The following is a 20,971-nucleotide window of genomic DNA, read 5'->3' on the forward strand; positions in this document are numbered from 1 at the left end:
CCCATACTTAAAGACTTCCAAACTTTGCAAAAAACACAGCCATTTTGGCTCCTCTGCCACTCCCTGTGCTTAAAATTTATCATTGGCTTCCAGTCGAGTATCACATACAGTTCAACCCCCTCCTGCTTGCTACTAAAGCATTTTGTTAGAGAACTCAGTCTTATATCTGTAACCACCCCGTACTCTCCAGCACGTGGCTTGAGACCTTTAAATGGCCATTGTATGTTGCAACCCCTGCACTGTGGAACTCAATGCGTCTAGCATTACGCTGTGAACTACTCTCCGTGAAAACCTTCAAAGCACTAGCAAAGACCTGGCTTTGTTCTGTCCCAGTATAGCAACCCTTATAGTCTCCCTCGGTGGCAGCACAAAGTGACTTTCCCTCCTCCGCGGGCGGCGCGAGAAGCGCTAGTGGCGGCTGAGGTGGGAGGGAGGAAGGGTGGGGCGGCCTCGCTTCCGTTCTCTCCCCGAAACCGGGAGGGGCGCGCGCTCTCCTCGCACCTGGCGAGCAAAGATGGCTGGCAGAGCGCTGACCCAGGTGAGGAGCGGGGTTGTTCCCCGGCAGCCGCGCGCCCTTCCTCTTAAACTTCAAGTTTTCCTAACTTTTAGGGAAAAGCGTGAGTAGTGGAGTGTTTTTTTAGGTATAAGGTAAAGCGCAGGTTTTGTGCTTTGCTTGTGTAGCTTCAGCAAGGTGGCGCGAGGCAGGAACAGAAGCTGTATTTTTAAGGGTATTTTGAGAGCTGATAGTGTGTGAAGTTAACTCGCGAATGAGTTTGCCTTTCTAGACGAGTTCCTTCCTTGATGCTGGGAATGACTGCTTGATTTACTGCTACTATTGACCTGAGCCTGTAATGGGCTGCAATTGTGGATGACAATTAATGTGAGCAGGCAAATTAGCATAAAATGAAAACATGAAGTGATTATGTGTGCGAACCTAGGTGGGACACACCATTCTTTTTTTTTTTTCACCTGTTGCTGTAGTGTTTGCTGTTTTTAGCTTGGTATCGAATGTGCCTGGTCATTCCACTGTCTCTCTCGACTCGAGTTTACCTGATTTTCAAATAACACTGTGTGTGCCTGCCATTCTGCTAGTGGGTGGGGACTGGGGGAGGAGGAGGAGGGAAGAGCTATCAGATTTTTAAACCGTATAAAAGGAGAGTGAGCTACCTGCCACTTGAGGATTTTTAGCATTAAATATAGAAGTAAAATGAAAACGGATAACATTTAAATTAATTTTATTAATGATTTGGGTCTTGGTAGATCTCCCCCCTCCAAAAAAAGGTTTGTTGCTTGTTGTCGTTATCCTCTAAACCGTATAAATATTTAAATAAATAAACCCCCAAAACACAAATGATCAGGAACTGTGCGTGTTTCAGTGTAGAGTGTGTCTACTGTTTTAAGTTAGAAAAAAATGGGAGGTTTACTGGATCACGTCTTGTCGAATGGCTTTTTTTCCCTCCCCTAGTTCTCATATATATATATAAACCGCTTTGAATGTAGTTGCAAAAACCTCAGAAAGGTGGTATATCAAGTTCCATTTCCTTTCTCTTCATCTGTTCTCCCTTGCCTTGGTACTACACTGGTTGCAGCCTTAGGACGATCCAGTAATCAAGCTGTCTGTAGATTGCCCTGCATCTGTAGTTCTTTTCATCTTGACTAAAGAATTACTAGCTTGCCTGTCCGTCCTCATATACACATACACAAAGTAATATCTTGTATGATGCTGTTCAAATGCCTGTTTAATGCTAAGAAAAACAAAAAGATACTAAAAGAAATGCATAAAAATGTGACTCGGTTGTAGGTCCTATGTATAAAAAAATAAAGTGTATGTATATATATATATATATATATATATTACACACACGTACAGCAATGCTTTTGCTTTATGTTATTCAAAATTCCTTCTTAAGATGTTTAAATAGTGAACTAATTAGGGCTGTACCAAACATTCATATTCAATTTGGGCCCAAATACATTGTTTCTATTTGGCCGAATAGTGATTTAAATTCAAATACAAAATAATCTGGGGCTCTATGGTGCTAAATCCTACTGAAATAACCACTTGCTCTCTGGTTTTATGTTGCTTGTATTATTTGTTAAAGCTCAATGTCTTGTTATTCATATTTGGTATTTGGCAGAAAAGTAAAATATGCTATTTGGTACCACTCTAGAACCAGTTCCCAAAATGATTCCTTATTCCCACCTGCATACATTTTATAAAAATCATAAAAATGACACAAACTGAAATTTTTTTTCTCCTTAAAAAAAACAACAACAAAAACTTGAACATTACAGTTTTGATGACAGATAATATTCTAGCCCTTAGGGACAAACTAAAATAGGCTTTTTGCTTTTTCTGTGTTCTGAAAATTTTTTTTTTTTAAAGCTGTTGAGCTAGTCTCACAGGAAACTGGGCCAAGTACACAAATAGAGTAAACAGTCTAATGGAGAAATCTCAACTTTCCCAGACTTGAGAATATATCCTCATTCCAGTGCTGTGGGGGAGGGGGAAGACAAAATGAGATATAGCATGAAAACATTTCCAAAAGAAGTAATTAACAAGACACTTGGTTATTGACAATACTTACGGGGGGGGGGGGGGGGGGGGGGGGGAGACTGGATTTCTTCAGCTGGTAGGGCTTGGGGATCCCTGCCATCTAATGTACTTTTAATGTTAATTAGAGCTACAATTTAATTGTAGTTAACTGAGATTAATGCATTAAATAATTGTGATAAAAAAAAAAACTAAGCACACTGCAGTGTCTCCTGCCTCCTCCAACATCTCTTCGGCTTCTTCCACACCCAACTCCTGTCCTCGGTGCAATCCAACATCAACCCCCCCCCCCCCCCCAGTCTACCTTAAAAATGGTCGTCTGTTGATCCTCACCAGTGGACAGTGTTTGGATATATGCTGCCTGCTCCCAAGCTTTCCCTCTGACCCGTCCTCCTGACTAGGCAGAAACAAGAAATGATGTCAGAGGAGCAGGATGGGTCAGAGGGAAGCTTGGGAGCAGGCCACAGGCAACATCTATTTATGTATTCTTGTTTCCCTTCTATCCAAAAACAAGTTTTGGTTCAAAGTGGCTTACACTTTGCAGTGGTGCAGTTACAATAATTTATGTTGTTGACAGTCAAGATTTGGGGAGAACATCAGTAACTGATGTGTTTAGTAGTGTCAGTTTAGAAGAGGCTGGAATTTCATAGCTTATGTGGTTAACTATAGAACTTTTTGAAGAGGCAGGTTTTCAGTTCTTTTCTGTGCAGCACTGCCACTCCCAGGACCAGCAGAAGATCAACTTATAAGGTAGACCAGTGAGGATATGATTGGGGGGGGGGGGGCAGATGCTGAACCCTGCATGGGGGACAAGTGTGAGCTGCAGACCTACAAGCAGTACTGGAGGGGGTCACTGATGGAAGTTATGACTAAGGCAGTGAGCTCCAGAAGAGACAAGACGAGCTTGGTACTGTTCACTATGAAGTTTGTGTCACTTCTTATGGGGGTGGAAGGAGGGGAGGGAGAGGTGCTGGACAGTGGGAAGGAGAGAGAGATAATGGACCCAAGGAAAAAGTGATAGTGGATCTGGGGGTAAGAGGAGAGGGAGGGAAGGTTGAGAATGGAGAGATGTTAGATCTGGGGGGGGAAGGAGGAAGATTTATAAGCTCTTTAGGGAAGGGAAAGGGGATGGAATTTGATACAGTACCTTTCTGTGATTACAGTCAAAGCACTTATATATTACTAGCCGTTGAGCCCGTCCAAGTGGGCTAGTTTTGGAATGGGGGGTTCCGAGCCCCCCCCCCCCCCCCCCCACGGTTCGCCGACCCTCCACCCGGACTGAGCACTGTCTTTATTGAACTTACCAGTAGAGACTTCCCGCTCTGTCCCGCCCCCGTCATCACGTATTGATGTGGGGGCAGGGCAGAGGGAAGTCTCTACTGCGCATTTGCGAGTGAGTACGCCTCTCGCCTTTTATATGTTTGATATACAGGTACATATTTTGTACCTGGGGCAATGGAGGGTTAAGTGACTTGTCAAGAGTCACAAGGATCTGTAGTGGGAAATAACTTTTTAATTGTGTGATTAATCACGATTAAAAACTAATTTTATTTCATTTTGGCGGTGGTGGAGAGCAGGGGGAAGAGGACTGGGAGACTGGGCGTCTAAATGGCAGATGACGTTTAATGTGAGCAAGTGCAAAGTGATGCATGTGGGAAAGAGGAACCTGAATTATAGTTATGTCATGCAAGGTTCTACGTTAGGAGTCACGGGACCAAGAAAGGGATCTAGGTGTTGTCGCGATGATACATTGAAACATTCTGCTCAGTGTGCTGCTATGGCTAAGAAAGCAAATAGAAAGTTAGGTATTATTAGGAAAGGAATGGAAAACAAAAATGAGGATGTTATAGTGCTTTTGTATCGCTCCATGGTGCGACCGCACCGCGAATATTGTGTTCAATTTTGGTTGCCGCATCTCAAAAAGATATAGTGGAATTAGAAAAGGTGCAGAGAAGGGCGACAAAAATGATAAAGGGGACGGGGCGACTTCAATGAGGAAAGGCTAAAGCGGCTAGGGCTCTTCAGCTGGAGAAAAGATGGCTGAGGGGAGATATGATAGAGGTCTATAAAATAATGAGTGGAGTTGAACGGGTAGATGTGAATCTTCTGTTTATGCTTTCCAAAAATACTAGGACTAGGGGGCATGCGATGAAGCTACAATGTAGTAAGTTTAAAATGGAGAAACTTTTTCTTCACTCAACGTGTAATTAAACTCTGGAATTCGTTGCCAGAGAATGTGGTAAGGCGGTTAGCTTAGCGGAGTTTTAAAAAGGTTTGAACAGCTTCCTATGGGAAAGTCCATAGACCGTTATTAAATGGACTGGGGAAAATCCACTATTTCTGGGATAAGCAGTATAAAATGTTTTGTACATTTTTGGGGATCTTTCCGGGTATTGTGACCTGGATTGGCCACTGTTGGAAACAGGATGCTGGGCTCAATGGACCTTTGGTCTTTCCCAGTATGGCAATACTTATGTACTTGTGAAAGGGAAAGCAGAGGAAATGGAGTGCTTCATGGCTTAGCAGGTTAACTATTTGCCCCTCCCCCCTAAAAAAAAAACCAAAACAAGAAAACTAGGTTCCAGCTATGCCACTGTTGTCTTCACAGTGTCCCCAGCTCCCGCTGGTTTAGGAGGCAGAACACTTAAACTGAGAATCAAATCGAAACTCACTGTGTTGCAACACACAACACTGACCCCAGGTCATTCCTACCCATAACAAGTCTTAATTGAGCTGGAAAATTGCCATTTCAGTGTTCAGGGAGCAAAAATCGGGTTGTGAAAAGAATTATGTTGCATTTGAGTTGCGTGAGATACAGCAGGGCAACATGTTTGTTACTTTCTGCGGGATGCCACATTCACTTTTTTTTTTTAACCTATATGTATGATATTATTTTCCAAGACAGGAGGATTGTCCCAGCTTTTTCAGTGTAATTGAAATCAAAGGGAGTAGCCAGTAAATTAACACTTCTTGCATCAGTGTCTGGAAATGTGTGTTCTTGCTCCTGTTAAAAGTTTGGAATACCAGTTCCAACTTCCCTTTGACTTGACATCTGTTAACTGGTTGATTAGTGACTAGTGATATCTAATGTCACTTTATGGAGGGGTGGAATTAGATGTGTTTCTGTGAGGCTATTCTAAAACATTCAGCTTATATCTGTTCCTGTGGTCTAGGTCAATATTAATTTCTCCTTTGACATGCAGAGGAGGGTACAGCCACACTGGATAGCGTCGTCATCCAGGTGAAACTGGTGTGTGACGTAGCTTTCTAGCTTAGAGAGCCCTTCTTTTAAAGCCTCTGTGTGTGCTCACACTCCCCTCTATAAGCCATAGCCCCTTCTTCTTCTGCACTAGACCACTCACAGTTCTCAGGGATTGTGAGATGTCAGAACTTAAATATATATATTTGAAGAAGAATGCTCAAGGGACAGCAAGCTTTGACTACTCCCTCCCTGGGACCATCCCAGGTACCCTCAAGCACAGAGACACAAAGAAACATCCCCACCCACCCCTGCATCAAGCTTGAAAAACGAACCAGTGGGAGAGAGGAGTAACAAAAAAAACAACCCGAAACTAGCTGTTCAGGTACTCTCCCCACACTAATAACAGCTTAGACAACTGCAGCTTGTGACTTGCTGAATCAAGACCATCCCTCCACTTCGACTCCTCCTTGGCACTCGGTGAGGCTGGATAGATATTGAGGTTCCTCAGAGAGAGACCATGAGACTGGGGGAGGCATTCCAAGTAGAACCATGGTAAAACACTTCTCGGCAAGACAAACAGCATTCAGAGCCCTTTAGCAGTAAGGGGTTGACCAGCCATCCCTCAAGGATCTTCCCCTATCCAAGAAATGAGCTAAGTCATGTGGACTTCTGGCCCATATATGCAGTAGTGCTTCTGTGTACAAAGGAAGAAAGTGGCCAAACAGGTTAAAAAAAAAAAAAGTGACAGTCAAAGCCAGAAGGATGATTGGGTGCATAAGGAGAGGGATGTCCAGCAGGAAGAAAGAGGTGATGGTGCCCTTGTATTAGTCTCTGGTGAGGTCCCATTTAGAGTACTGTGTGCAATTCTGGAGACTGCACCTACAGAAAGATATAAACAGGATATAAGCATCTTCAGCGGGGGGGGGGGGGGTGGGGGGGGGGGGGTGGGGTTAATCATTGAATTCATTTGCCAGTTGTCTAAGATGTTTTACATATTGATACTAGCATTTTATAGATACAAACAGGATGCTAGGAATTATTAGGAAAGGGATGGTGAATAAGATCAAAAATACTATAATGCCTTTGTATCGCTCCATGGTGTGTCCTCACCTTGAGTATTGCATTCAGTTCTAGTAGCTGTATCTCAAAAAAGATATAGCGGAATTAGAAAAGGTTCAAAGAAGAGCAACTAAAATGATAAAGGGGGATGGAACTCCTCTCATATGAGGACAGGCTAAAGAGGTTAGGGATCTTCAGCTTGGAAAAGAGATGGATGAGAGGAGATATGATTGAGGTCTACAAAATCCTTAGTGGTGTAGAATGAGAAGTAAATCGATTGCACTTTTGGAACAAATTAAAAAAAAAAAAGACTAGGGTACACTCTAAAGTTACATGGAAATACTTGTAAAACAATAGAGGAAATGTTTTTTTTCCACGCAACGAATAGTTAAGCTCTGGAACTCTTTGCCGGAGGATGTGGTAACAGCAGTTAGCATATCTGGGTTTAAAAAAAGGTTTAGACAAATTCCTGGAGGAAAAGTCCATAGTCTGCTATTGAGACAGATATGGAAAGCAACTGCTTGCCCTGGGATTTGTATTATGGAGTGTTGCCACGATTTGGGTTTCTGCCAGGTACTTGTGACCTGGCTTGGCCACTGTTTGGAAAACAGGATACTACTACTACTACTTAGCATTTCTATAGCGCTACTAAGACCAAATCCAAAGGTCACTACGCCATCCTTATCCTCCTCGACTTATCTGCCGCCTTCGACACCGTCAATCATAATTTACTGAATACTGATACTGGGCTAGACGGACCATTGGTCTGACTCAGTATGGCTACTCCTTATGTTCTTATGTTAGTTGGAACAGCCTGTTTAAGGCTAGTCTCAAGCTTTTAGAGAATGACGGGGGAACAAACTTTGTCCCCATTCCCATGTAATTCTCTAGCTTTTACCATAAGATCTCTGCCTCAGGGACACCAGTGCCTCTTCTGGCTCCACAGGTGTTCTCAGATGTTTCTTGTGTGGATGTTTCACAAACCATAGGCAACTATATTCTTTCTTTGCTGCCAGTGCGCTCTTCCCATCTTTCCAAATCCAGAGTGATCTGGTAACTCTGGCAATACATTTCATACCTGGAAATTTATATTTATTTGAACAAGGGTTTGCTGTTTAGGAATATTCTCCTTGGTTTAGCGTGTGTTGCCTGTATTGTTTATATCAAGATGCCTGTGTGTGCTTTTAGTACCTCGCCTTTATCTTGTGTTGACTTGCAGGGCCATAATTGAACGGAGCCGGCCATCTCTAAGGGCAGCTATCTCCGGGGATGGCCCCGTAAATTGCTGTCTCTGACAGTATTATCAAAAAAGATGCCCAGCCATCTTTCGTTTCGATAATACGGTCGGGGCCGGCCAAATCTCAACATTTGGGTCGGCCTTAGAGATCGTCGGTGTTAGAGATGGCCGCCATTGGTTTTCCCCGATAATGGAAACTCATGGCGGCCCATCTCAAACCTGGCCAAATCCAAGGCACTTGGTCGTGGGAGGAGCCAGCATTTGTAGTGCACTGGTCCCCCTCACATGCCAGGACACCAATCGGGCACCCTAGGGGGCACTGCAGTGGACTTCACAAATTGATCCCATGTGCATAGCTCCCTTACCTTGTGTGCTGAGCCCCCCCCCCCCAAACCCATTGCCCACAACTGTACACCACTACCATAGCCCTTAGGGATGAAGGGGGACACCTACATGTGGGTACAGTGGGGGTTTTGGAGGGCTCCCATTTACCACCACAAGTGTAACAGGTAGGGGGGGATGGGCCTGGGTCTGCCTGGTGACCACTGGGGAAGTAAGGGGAGGTCATCCCCCATTCCCTCCGGTGGTCATCTGGTCAGTTGGGGCACCTTTTTGAGGCTTGGTCTTGAACAAAAAGGGACCAAGTTGGCTAAATGCTCGTCAGGGCCGGCTTTCTTTTTTTCCATTATCGGCCAAAGCCAGCCATCTCTTAACCACGCCCCCGTCCCGCCTTCGGTACACTGCCGATACGCCCCCTTGAAGTTTTCGCCGGCTGCACAATGGAAAGCAGTTGAAGCTGGCCAAAATCGGCTTTTGATTATACCGATTTGGCCGGGTTTAGGAGATGGCCGGCCATCTCCCGATTTGTGTCGGAAGATGGCCGGCCTCGTTCGAAAATAAGCAGGTTGGTGGGTCATGAATTTGCTAAATAAATAAATAACTCTTCAGAAATTAGGATAGGATGTCCTCCTTCCACTTCCACAGTTCCCCATTCATCTAATCCCCTCCAGGTCCTTGTGCTCCTTACCTATTATTATTTATTTATTTAGATTTTGCTTACACCTTTTTCAGTAGTAGCTCAAGGTGAGTTACATTTCTCTGTCCCAGGAGGGTTCACAATCTAAGTTTGTACCTGAGGCAATGGAGGGGTTAAGTGACTTGCCCAAGATCACAAGGAGAAGCAGCGGATTTGAACCCGGCCACCTCTGGATTGCAAGACTGGTGCTCAAAACCACTAGGCCACTCAAGCTAAAAAGATCTTCCTAATGTGGAACCATATATTACACCCAAATCTCAGAGAAGTGGAAAAATCCCAGTGTGAGACTCACAGGAGGGTTCCCCTACATACTGCTTGCTGATTCTTCTGGCGCTTGATTTCATAAATACATTATGTACTATCTAATATTTCTTTGGTCTTTTTTTTTTAATTATTATTTTGTAACTTTTATTTTGTAACATGTAGGTTTCAGTTTCTTCAAATGAAAGAAACTGATGAAACTGTGTGTTTGAAATAGTTACTTTTTTACAAAACCTTGCTCAACCCCTCGTACTTCAGTAGTAAGGCATGTAGCATTTGTGGCTTGCGTGGACGTGGATCCTTGCCACCAGGCCTATTTGTTGTCCACACTGAAGAACCACCCTGTTCTTTCTATGCAGCTGTCCAGTTCTAGCTGAGCTACCAGTACGTGCTCTATGAAGTTCCACTCTGCTGATCCTCAGCTACGAGATGGGTATCTGTGATGTAAAATATAGGTATCTAGAGGAAAAAAAAAAATCGCTGCTACTTTCTTCTCCCACCCCATTTCTCCAACATGCTAATTTAGGGCCTGATATTCAAAAGGGTTTAACTGAGTTTTTCATTTTTATGTACCTCAGCGCTCTTTGAGATCAGAGCATGCACGACAATTTATGGTTTCTTTAATTAAGCTGCATTATAATCTTACTGCGGAAGCAGCCTTGTCTGTGATAGGCCCAATAACATGGAATAATCTACCTTTACAGCTGTGGAGAGTGAAGGAACTAAGTGTGTTAAAGAAGCAACTTAAAGCATATTTGTACGTGTAGGCTTACATTGGTGTAGGTTGAGGGCAAAGCTTTTCTATATTAAGGTATGTGATTCAATGTATATATGTATGATTTTGGGTGAAAATTTGTTTTATATAATTTGTTCTGATGTTTTATTTCATACAGTATATATGTATATTGTACCTCACTTAGTTAATAGATGGGTTAGAAATGTGTAAATAAGTCAAACTAAGATCTGGTTTTCCTTTCTTGTTGGTTTCAAAGTATTTGATCACTTTATCATCAAAGGTCTTACATCCTCTCCTGTCCTCTAACCTGCTCACCCTCAATTCTGCGCCTCAGCTCTTCCTCTCTCCGATCATCACCTGATCACCTTCACACTTCATCACCCTCCCCCTCAGTCCCGCCCAACACTAACCACTACTTTCAGGAATCTCCAGGCTGTCGACCCTCCCACCTTATCCTCTAGTATCTCTAATCTCCTCCCTTCCATCATGTCCTCTGAGTCTGTCAACAAGGCTGTCTCTGCTTACAATGCCACTCTCTCCTCTGCTCTGGACACCCTTGCACCATCCATCCCCCGTCCCACAAGGCGTACTAATCCCCAGCCCTGGCTGACACCTTGCATCCGATACCTTCGCTCCTGCGCCCGATCTGCTGAACGCCTCTGGAGGAAATCTCGCACCCATACCGACTTCATTACAAATTCATGCTATCCTCCTTCCAGTCCTCCCTATTCCTTGCCAAACAGGACTATTACACCCAATTGACTAATTCTCTCGGCTCCAACCCTCCTCGTCTCTTCGCCACCCTCAACTCCCTCCTCAAAGTGTCCTCCGCTTCCATCCCCCCCCCCCCCCCCCCCCCCCCCCCCACCCCCCCCCCCCCCCCACACATCTCTCCTCAATCACTGGCTGACTACTTCCGCGACAAGGTGCAGAAGATCAACCTTGAATTCACTACCAAGCCACCGCCTCCTCTTCACCCTTAACCCACGCCCTCAACCAACAACCCAGGCCTCCTCCTCCTCTTTTTCCCTAATATCACCGAGGAGGAAACCGTCCACCTTCTTTCCTCCTCGAATGCACCACCTGTTCTCTGATCCCATCCCCACCAACTTACTAATTACCATCTCTCCTACTGTCACCCCCCCCCCCAACTGTCATATCCTCAATCTCTCTCTCTCCACTGCAACTGTCCCTGACACCTTCAAGCATGCTGTAGTCACAACACTCCTCAAAAAACCATCACTAGACCCTACCTGTCCTTCCAACTACCGTCCCATCTCCCTCCTACCCTTCCTCTCCAACATACTGAACACGCCGTTCACAGCCGCTGCCTTGATTTCTCTCCTCTCATGCCATCCTTGATCCACTGCAATCCGGTTTTCGCCCTCTACACTCGACAGAAACGGCACTCACTAAAGTCTGTAATGACCTGTTCCTTGCAAAATCCAAAGGTCACTACTCCATCCTCATCCTCCTCGAACTATCCACCACTTTTGACTCTGTCAATCATAATCTACTCCTTGCCACACTATCCTCATTTGGATTCCAGGGCTCTGTCCTCTCCTGGTTCTCCTTTTATCTCTCACACTGTACCTTCAGAGTACATTCTCATGGATCTTCCTCTACCCCCATCCCGCTCTCTGTTGGAGTTCCTCAGGGATCTGTCCTGGACCCCTTCTTTTTTTCAATCTACACCTCTTCCCTGGGCTCGCTGATCTCATCTCATGGTTTCCAATACCATCTTCATGCTGACGACACCCAGCTTTATCTCTCCACACCTGACATCACTGCGGAAAACCAGGCCAAAGTATTGGCCTGCTTATCCGACATTGCTGCCTGAATGTCCAACCGCCACCTGAAACTGAACATGGCCAAGACCGAACTCATTGTCTTTCCACCCAAACCCACTTCTCTCCCTCCACTCTCTATTTCAGTATAACATCCTCATCCTCCCCGTCTCATCTGCCCGCAACCTTCGAGTCATCTTCGACTCCTCCCTCTCCTTCTCTGTGCATATCCAGCAGACAGCCAAGACCTGTCGCTTCTTTCTCTATAACATCAGCAAAATTCGCCTTTTCCTCTCTGAGCACACCAACCATACTCTCATCCACTCTCTCATTACCTCTTGACTTGACTACTGCAACCTACTCCTCACTGGCCCTTCCACTTAACCATCTATCCCTCCCTTCAATCCATCAGAACTCTGCTGCGCGTCTATCTTCCGCCTAGACCGATATGCTCATATCACCCCTCTCCTCAAGTCACTTCACTGGCTTCCGATCAGGTACCGCATACAATTCAAGCTTCTCTTATTAACCTGAAAATGCACTCAATCTGTAGCCCCTCATTACCTCTCTACCCTCATCTCCCCTTACGCTCCTACCCGTAACCTCCGCTCACAGGACAAATACCTCCTCTCAGTACCCTTCTCCACCACCGCCAACTCCAGGCTCCGCCCTTTCTGCCTCGCCTCACCCTATGCTTGGAATAAACTCCCTGAGCCCATACGCCAAGCCCCCTCCCTGCCCATCTTCAAATCCTTGCTCAAAGCCCACCTCTTCAATGTCGCTTTCGGCACCTAACCATTATTAATCTATTCAGGAAATCTAGACTGCCCCAATTTGATTGCACTTTTTTGCCCTTTAGATTGTAAGCTCCTTCGAGCAGGGACTGTCCTCTGTGTTAAATTGTACAGCGCTGCGTAACCCTGGTAGCGCTTTATAAATGTTAAGTAGTAGTAGTAGTCCCGGAGGCAACCCAGCCAGTCATGTTTTCAGGATATCCACAAGATGCGCTTGGAACTGCTTTTAATGAGGCCCGTGGCACTCCATACAATGGGTCATATTTCATATTTTTAGGCCATGTTTTCAGGATATCCACAAGATGCGCTTGGAACTGCTTTTAATGAGGCCCGTGGCTCTCCATACAGTGGGTCATATTTCATATTTTTAGGCCATGTTTTCAGGATATCCACAAGATGCGCTTGGAACTGCTTTTAATGAGGCCCGTGGCACTCCATACAATGGGTCATATTTCATATTTTTAGGCCATGTTTTCAGGATATCCACAAGATGCGCTTGGAACTGCTTTTAATGAGGCCCGTGGCACTCCATACAATGGGTCATATTTCATATTTTTAGGCCATGTTTTCAGGATATCCACAAGATGCGCTTGGAACTGCTTTTAATGAGGCCCGTGGCACTCCATACAGTGGGTCATATTTCATATTTTTAGGCCATGTTTTCAGGATATCCACAAGATGCGCTTGGAACTGCTTTTAATGAGGCCCGTGGCTCTCCATACAGTGGGTCATATTTCATATTTTTAGGCCATGTTTTCAGGATATCCACAAGATGCGCTTGGAACTGCTTTTAATGAGGCCCGTGGCACTCCATACAATGGGTCATATTTCATATTTTTAGGCCATGTTTTCAGGATATCCACAAGATACGCTTGGAACTGCTTTTAATGAGGCCCGTGGCACTCCATACAGTGGGTCATATTTCATATCTTTATGCCATGTTTTCTTGGTCTCTGACTGCATTTCTTGGTACTTGAGGATCATTTTGATGGTTTTCTCTTATTACCGTCTGTTTTTCTTGCATCCAGATTTTATTGGTTAGAGTGGGAATGCCTCAAGGGATCATAACCTCTTTATTCTCCAGAATTCTCATAGGGTCTTGATCCCAGTGAGTTTCCAGACACAGCAGTTTATTGTAGTGTTTACAAATAAAGTCTCCAACTGCAGCTATCAATATGTCATACTTGAGTTTGTTTTTCTCTCCCTAACTAGTCATGTGACTGGTTTTGGAATGGCTCTTGGAATAATGTTTTATATTTCCCCATTGTATTTATGATTTGCCACTTATTTTTCCTTGTTTGCTGGTTTAATTATTTTACAAAATTTTCCCCTATTCTTTTGCATTGTGTCATCTGATGTGATATCTGTGTGAACTGAGTTTTGTCTTTAACAATTGGCCTGTCTCGCCAGTATGGCATCATTCTTTACATTTTCTACTTTGAATACTATATACTGCATTAGAGGAACAGCATGAACAGGATCCCCTGATTATTGAATGTTTTTCCCATGTGGATATAGTTGTGGGCTCTTGTGAAATTCTCCTCTTTTTTTGAGCTTCTGTTGGGAGTTTGCTTTTTACTAATTTTTGCTTCAGATTAGGTGATTTGTCAGAAGGCCAGCATTGGACCAATCTTCGATCCTCCTGGAGCAGTGGTTTTAGATCTTATGGTAAATTTTCTCAGCTTTTCTAGCTCTGAATTGTACATCACTACAAGGGAGATTCTCTGAGATTTTCTTTTCCCTGGGGGTTTTAAGTGAAGGGGCAGTTTTCCTGTAAATGATCTTGGGTGTTGTAGCCTTTTTTTGTTTGAATTGATTAGGTTAGAATTAATATTGAGAGGGTCACGTGATGCTGAGCTGAGGAGCAGGCATGGGCTGCTGGGGCTTCTGCTGAATATGGCAACTTTAGTCAGAATTAATAATGGATGGTGATTGTTGGTAGCTCGGCAGAGCACGGTGAAAGAATAGAATTTAAGGAGCAGAGGAAAGACCAAAAACACTGACAGGAGAACAACATCCACTTGATAAGGGGGCTCTTGGTAACTTTATACAAGGTAATACAGGGAAAAAAAGGTTGAAAAAACATTTGGATATCGAGTTTAATGAGACAAGGTCTAGAGAAAAGGTAGATAGAGAAGTAATTGACACTAATTTGGGGAAGTTTAGGAAAAGTGTCAAACTCTAGTCATAGGGATATCCAATATGAAATATTTCAGGTGACTGTGACTCCAGAGAAATTACGGAAATATAACCAGGAGATCCCAGACAGTTGCTGGAGAGGTTGTAGAATAAAGTGAGGCTTTAAACATATGTGGTGGGAATGTCTTGAGATCAAAAGGTTTTTGAAGGGAGACTCAAAAATATCACACACAATACAATTATTCCTTATTAATATTGGGTTTAGACAATGGTTCCCTTGGAGGGATGTTAAATAAGAACATGTTACATAATGTTTTGATATTGGCAGCACATATAGTTATTGTGGTTAATTGGAAAATTATGAAACTGCTGATAGTTGAGATGTGGGTAAATAAGACCACACAAATTAGAAGGTAGCTACAACAGTACAGGGGGAAAACAAGAATGGGAGAAACTATGGGAGCCGTTCTGGAGATTATGATCAAAAGAAGGATTATTTATTTATTTGTAGCATTTGTATCCCACATATTCCCACCAATTTGCAGGCTCAATGTGGCTTACATTTGCCGGAATGGCGGTTGCCATGTCCATGTAACAGGTTTACAAATGGTATTGCGTTAGGGTGTGTACATACATGGTAACATATATGGAACATCTCATGGTGTGAGTATATACAAATTGCAAACATATTTGGTAAGGGATTATTGATCGATAGATGGGAGAGAAGGAGAAAAGATAAATGGTAGAGGTTGGGGAGATTTGGTGTGGATGGGGGTGGAGCTTTGAAAACTCCTGATACAAACATAACACACCACAGGGAAAATTAAGGTCAATGCTGAGAAGTTATAGTAAAAGGTTCAATAGATGAAGATAAAGCGTCCTGTGGGACAGGAGAGAGGATAGTGTGCCATTATGAAAAGTAGGGACTCTATGATTAAACATACTGTCCTCTGAAGTGTATGTGTTTTATGTTTGGCTTGATATTTCTTATTGTTAATACAGAAATTTAAAAATAGTATTGAGGGAACTTTATAGCATCTAATGTAACAAGTCTCGTTTAAAGGGATGTTTTTATAATAAAGCTAAGACTTTTTGTCTCTGTGCTTAATATCCCTTGATTTTAATCTCTTGCCTTCAATGCATTTCAATAGACTTATCTTCTTTCTCATAAGCATTCGAATACTTGAAAGCAAGATAGGAGACTCTCAAGCGTGTGTTAACATTCCCAGCTATGAATACTTTGCATTGTTAAAAGCGTAGAAGTGGATATTGGCTGTGAGTCCCTTTAACTGCTAATAGTCGGATTCATAAAATTAAATGACAGGCCATTGTTTCAGTTCTAGATGATACCATCATACAGTATTCTGCCTCAGAAGCTCTTGGATAGATGGTGTTTAATGACTTTTGTATGGTGTGGAAAGAACTTGTGTATGGGTGAAGCTAACATTACTTGGGCAGTGTCTCCAACTGGGTTAGTTTTGTGCATATCATTTGACAGTAATGAACCTCATTCCTAAGTCAGTATGTGTGGAGTGTGATCTCAGTCTCTTAAATGTACTGCTAACGCCATCCATAAGATGATACATGTATAGGCAATTTATCCAGGTGTGTTTGAAAATTCTTTTATGTTTAAATCTTCTTTATTAATATACCATTGACAGTAACATGTTACAAACATTAATAAGCATGAAAATTCTTTTTAATCAGGCCTTTGGCACTCAAAACGATGGGAAATATTTCTGTATCCTTCTGCCACATTTTCTTTGTCTCAGACTGCATTTCTTGGTAGTTAAAGAACTTTTTGCTCTCTACACAATTCAGAGAGTAGTTGCTCGAGTCTGACATCTCTGTGATCAATGCCATTCTGGTGGTGGTCTCTTTTACCACTATGTCTGATTTCCTGGCACTTAACTTTTTATCTGTCCGGGATGTTCCAAGTTTTTTTTTTTTTTTTTTTAAAGAAGAAATACAAAGATTATTGATCAGTATTGGGAAAAGAATGCAAAATACCTGTGTACACGACCAGAAGGGCATTGATATAAACAATCATAGAAACAAAGGTAAAAATGGTTATACAAATTTAACATAGAAACAATGTACCATTGCACACAGTGGACTCTTACCTGCATGCAAGAACCGGAAACAGAACCATTGCAAAGCGTTATCTCTATCAATAATATAGTGTCCACTAAAGTAATGACCCAAACATTTGAAACAGTCATTTTTTTTTTTTACGCACGACCACTAGACCTCTTATCCTCTAATCCCACCTCCACCCCTATTATCAGCAACATGACAGTATACAACTTCCAAAACAAGTAATACTTAGAAAAGTAAAAAATACTTTGCAGTACATTAAAAATCATCTATTTAATAATCAATTGTGCTCTCCTATGAGGAAGAGAGAACCAGTAAGGCTCCCAGGTACCTTGAAAAAGCTTCCACCTAGGGTTGCCTCCAGAGCCTGCCCCCTTCTCGCCCCCATTGCAATTACGCCATGTCAAACAGACATTGTTTCCATTGTATCTGCTGAGGAGCAGAATTCTCCCTCCAACCAAAAATCTTCTCAAACACCCCCTCATGTATTCCCATACTACATGTCTGCTAAAATGTTCACCCAAGCACGGAGATTTAGCATGAAGTAGATACGGCCCTGATGGGAAAAATAATAGAATTTTCCAGCTTAGTAGGGGTGAAAAACAGAGGCTGATGGAGCCAGTTCCACACTGATCATAGTCCGCATGCCAAATTGTGATCTTAAATCAACAGGCCCCAACTGCCCCTTATAGGTAACATCAGTGTCCACAATGAAATGTATGGCTTCTTTCCAGCCCACAAATACCGTCTAAGTACCCTGTACAACAGTTGCAAGTCATTCTATTGTAGAAAAAGTGGTAAAGATTGAAACAAGTATAGCCAGCATGACACTATCTTACCTGATACCTCTCATACCTGCAATCTCTCCAATATGCTCCTTAGGAATGGTTTAAATTATTAGAGTATAGCAGAGCTGTGTCGGCTTGAATATGAACACCAAGATACTGAACTGAGTCTTGTGCTTCTTCTGAGCTATTCATATAATTTAAAGGCAGTACCTCTGATTTGGAAACATTCAACTTAAGACCAGAGATGGCTCTGAAGTCAGAAAAGATTTGCAAGACCTTGGGGGATCCAAGATGGCTGCCAAACTAGACGTGTGAGCGTGAGCTCCAGAGTTTTTCAGTTTTGTGGGTTTTTGTCACGGAGCGCTCCCCGGGAGAAATGGGGAAGAGGAAAGGAAAAGTGGCGGCTCCTACCTCCTCAAGCGCTGCTGGTGGTCCCGCCATGACACAATCCACACTTGAGACCTTCCGAATCCGCCCACCGGGACCGAGGGATCCTGTTTCTGGAACCTCCGAAATGACACACATGGAGCACAGTACAGAGGGCGCTACCTTGAGCCCGTTAGCAGGCTTGACCCCACCACAACCTGGAAGGAGTAGCGGAACAGAGGAAGTGCTGTTCGAACAGGCGTCCGAAGTGGGCGGACTATCGTCGGCGGTAGGAGGTCCGGTTCTTGCTTCAACTCCAAGTACTGATACAACGGGAAGGGGATATTTGCCCCTAGCCTTAACCCAAGAAGTAAATCTTCTTGGGTTAGGAGGTGGTATGGAAAAACCTGCAGTAATCACTATGGATGTCATTTGGGAGGCCATTCAAGGGGTGAATGTGAACCTCCAGCTTATGTTTAATTCCTCACAGACTGAAATAAGACAATTAAAGGAAAAATCCAACCAGCTTACCACTAGAGTCGAATCTTACCAGGAAAAAATGCAGACTTTTGACTCTAATTTAAAATCTATGCAAACTACAGTGGTGGCTAGTATAAAAGAGAATAAAATCCAGGCAAAGAAACTGGAATATATGGAAAATCAAAGTAGAAGGAATAACCTCAGAGTACTTAATTTTCTGATTTCATCATTTGTTACCCCAGCTGAATTATTGAAAAAGTATTTTCTGGAAGTTCTGGACATTCCTTTTCAAAATCACCCTTTGGTGTCTAAAATGCAATATATTAAAAGACCTATGCCTATAGACTCAGAACCTCCTCAAGATAATTTGACTGATTTTCTAGAACGTTCTGAGATTTCAGATCGAGCAACTTTACTTATAACGTTTGCCTTGGAGTCAGATAAGAGTTTAATTCTGTGTTCTTATTTCAGGAAAACGTTAATTTTATGGGCGGGAAAATACGTATTTTTCCAGACGTAGCTAAAGAAACTCAAACTCAAGCCAGGAGAAGGGAGTTATTGGCACTTAGACCGAGAATCCTTTCCCTGGGAGGAACTTTTACCCTTAGATATCCATCTAGATGTGTGATTTCTTTAAATGGGGTAAACTATCTTTTTTTTCTGTCCTATTAAATTAAAAGATTTTGTTTTAGCTAAGAAGGTTATACGTGACCCGCCTGTGATGGCCGTTCCTACATGGCTGTACTGTCTAGGCTTCAAGATCCCAACGTCGTCCTAGTTCAGTTGTGATAAATGTCACATTATGAGTTGTTTTATTTAGAATTTCCTAATCTTGGATCCTCTTGTTGTGGACAAATATGATAAGATTTTGTTTATAATATAAATACTTGCAGTTATGTTCTAAATCTATACATTTCAATGTATGAACATTGATATGTAATTATGTTGAAAATATAAATAATAAAAAAAAAAAAAAAAGGTTTGCAAGACTTTTGAAAGAGACTAATGGTCTAAAAGTACCAACATAATGTCATCTGCAAAAGCCAGTCAATTGGTACACTCTACGAATAAGAACATAAGAATAGTCATACTGGGTCAGACCAATGCTTAATCTAGCCCAGCTCTCTCTCCCTCCTATAGTACACTGATGCAACAGCTGTCTCCCTATCACACCCCCAAAGCACAGACATGCAGGTCTCCTGCCTCCCACCAGTACACTTACACTAACCTCTTGTCCTGTCCTGTTCTAACCCACCCCCTTATTACACATACACCCAGTTCTCTCTTCCTCCCCCCCCCCATGCAAAGCACAGACACCCACCTCTTGCGCCCTCCTGTTCCACCCCTCTCTCTCATTACAAATATACCCAGCACACTCTTCCTTCCCTCCCCCAAAGCACAGACACCCACCTCTTGCTCCTTTCTGCTCCACCCTTTCTCTCCCATGTTACACATACAGCCAGCATGCTCTCCCTCCCTCCCTCCAAAGCATACAGACGTCCACTTTGTTCTCCCCTCAAGTTATATATATTCCCTGGTACTCTTCCCCCCTTCCCTCCCCCTGCAGTGACACAGGCACCAGCTTTCACACCCTCCACCCTCCCCTGCAGCAATACAGGCACCCAAATCTCATTCTCTCCACTGTCCCCTAGAGCAACACAGGCACTGAGCTGCCCACAGCAATCCAGCACTCTCCCTGCTTCCTCCAGCCCAACGTAGAGGCAAGCAGAAAGAAAGGAGAGCACCTGCAGGACATCTGAAGAGGAGGCTACTGTGTGACATGTAGCTGCTGTCCTTTCTTTCTGCTTGCTTGGGCCTTGGGCCGTGTTGGGGTGAACGTATTTCTTTGTGTGCTTGTGTGTGTATGCATGCCTGCGTCGAGCTTCCATGGTGGGAGGCAGAGTGAAGAGAAGAGTAGAGCTGATACTTCCAGATTACAGCTCCAACTGAACTTCCTACTGCCTCAATGTAGTCTGACAAAACCCAGGTGCTAGGCCCAATTTTTTTTTCAGTGCCATGGTGATCTGGTGTCTGGGATATGTTGAGCCCTGGGTTTAAGATAACCTCTGGATCATTTGCATCTTCATGAGTAAGGCTAAAACCATAGCTCAAAGATTTAATAACAGTGCTCTGTGGAATAAGTGCCAAACAAAATTGAACTATGGGAGTTGTTCTGGAGAAGTCTCCTTGAAATATGCATTGCTGGATTTGATGTTAGGAATGATAAACTGTCCATCTGCATATTGCAGGTGGAACGTGGTTTCCCATGTTTTCATGGTGAATTTGATGTAGTCAGTCAATCATTTCAAGGCAATTTGTTATCCAGAAATGTGGGGCACTATCTGTGCAATACTGAGGTTTCTGCTATTTTCTTAGTATTGGCCATAATAGCTTTATTCAACATTAACTGGTCTTTGGTTCCATATGCTTCCTTC

At 43.3% G+C, this 20,971-nt stretch overlaps 1 protein-coding gene across 2 annotated transcripts in view; it reads left to right on the forward strand.

Moving 5' to 3' along the window:
• The first annotated feature begins 476 nt into the window (after positions 1-476).
• Positions 477-20,971, forward strand: part of LOC115463389 (tight junction protein ZO-2-like) — a 52,557-nt gene continuing 32,062 nt past the window's right edge. The window contains exon 1 of one of the 2 annotated variants that reach the window (XM_030193848.1): positions 477-538. In XM_030193848.1, coding sequence (XP_030049708.1) covers positions 515-538 — 24 coding nt within the window. In that variant the 5' untranslated portion in view covers positions 477-514. The remainder of the gene's footprint in view (positions 539-20,971) is intronic. The other variant, XM_030193847.1, reaches the window with a different exon arrangement.

The sequence above is a fragment of the Microcaecilia unicolor genome, chromosome 2, assembly GCF_901765095.1.
Source record: "Microcaecilia unicolor chromosome 2, aMicUni1.1, whole genome shotgun sequence".
Classification (NCBI taxonomy): Eukaryota; Metazoa; Chordata; class Amphibia; order Gymnophiona; family Siphonopidae; genus Microcaecilia; species Microcaecilia unicolor.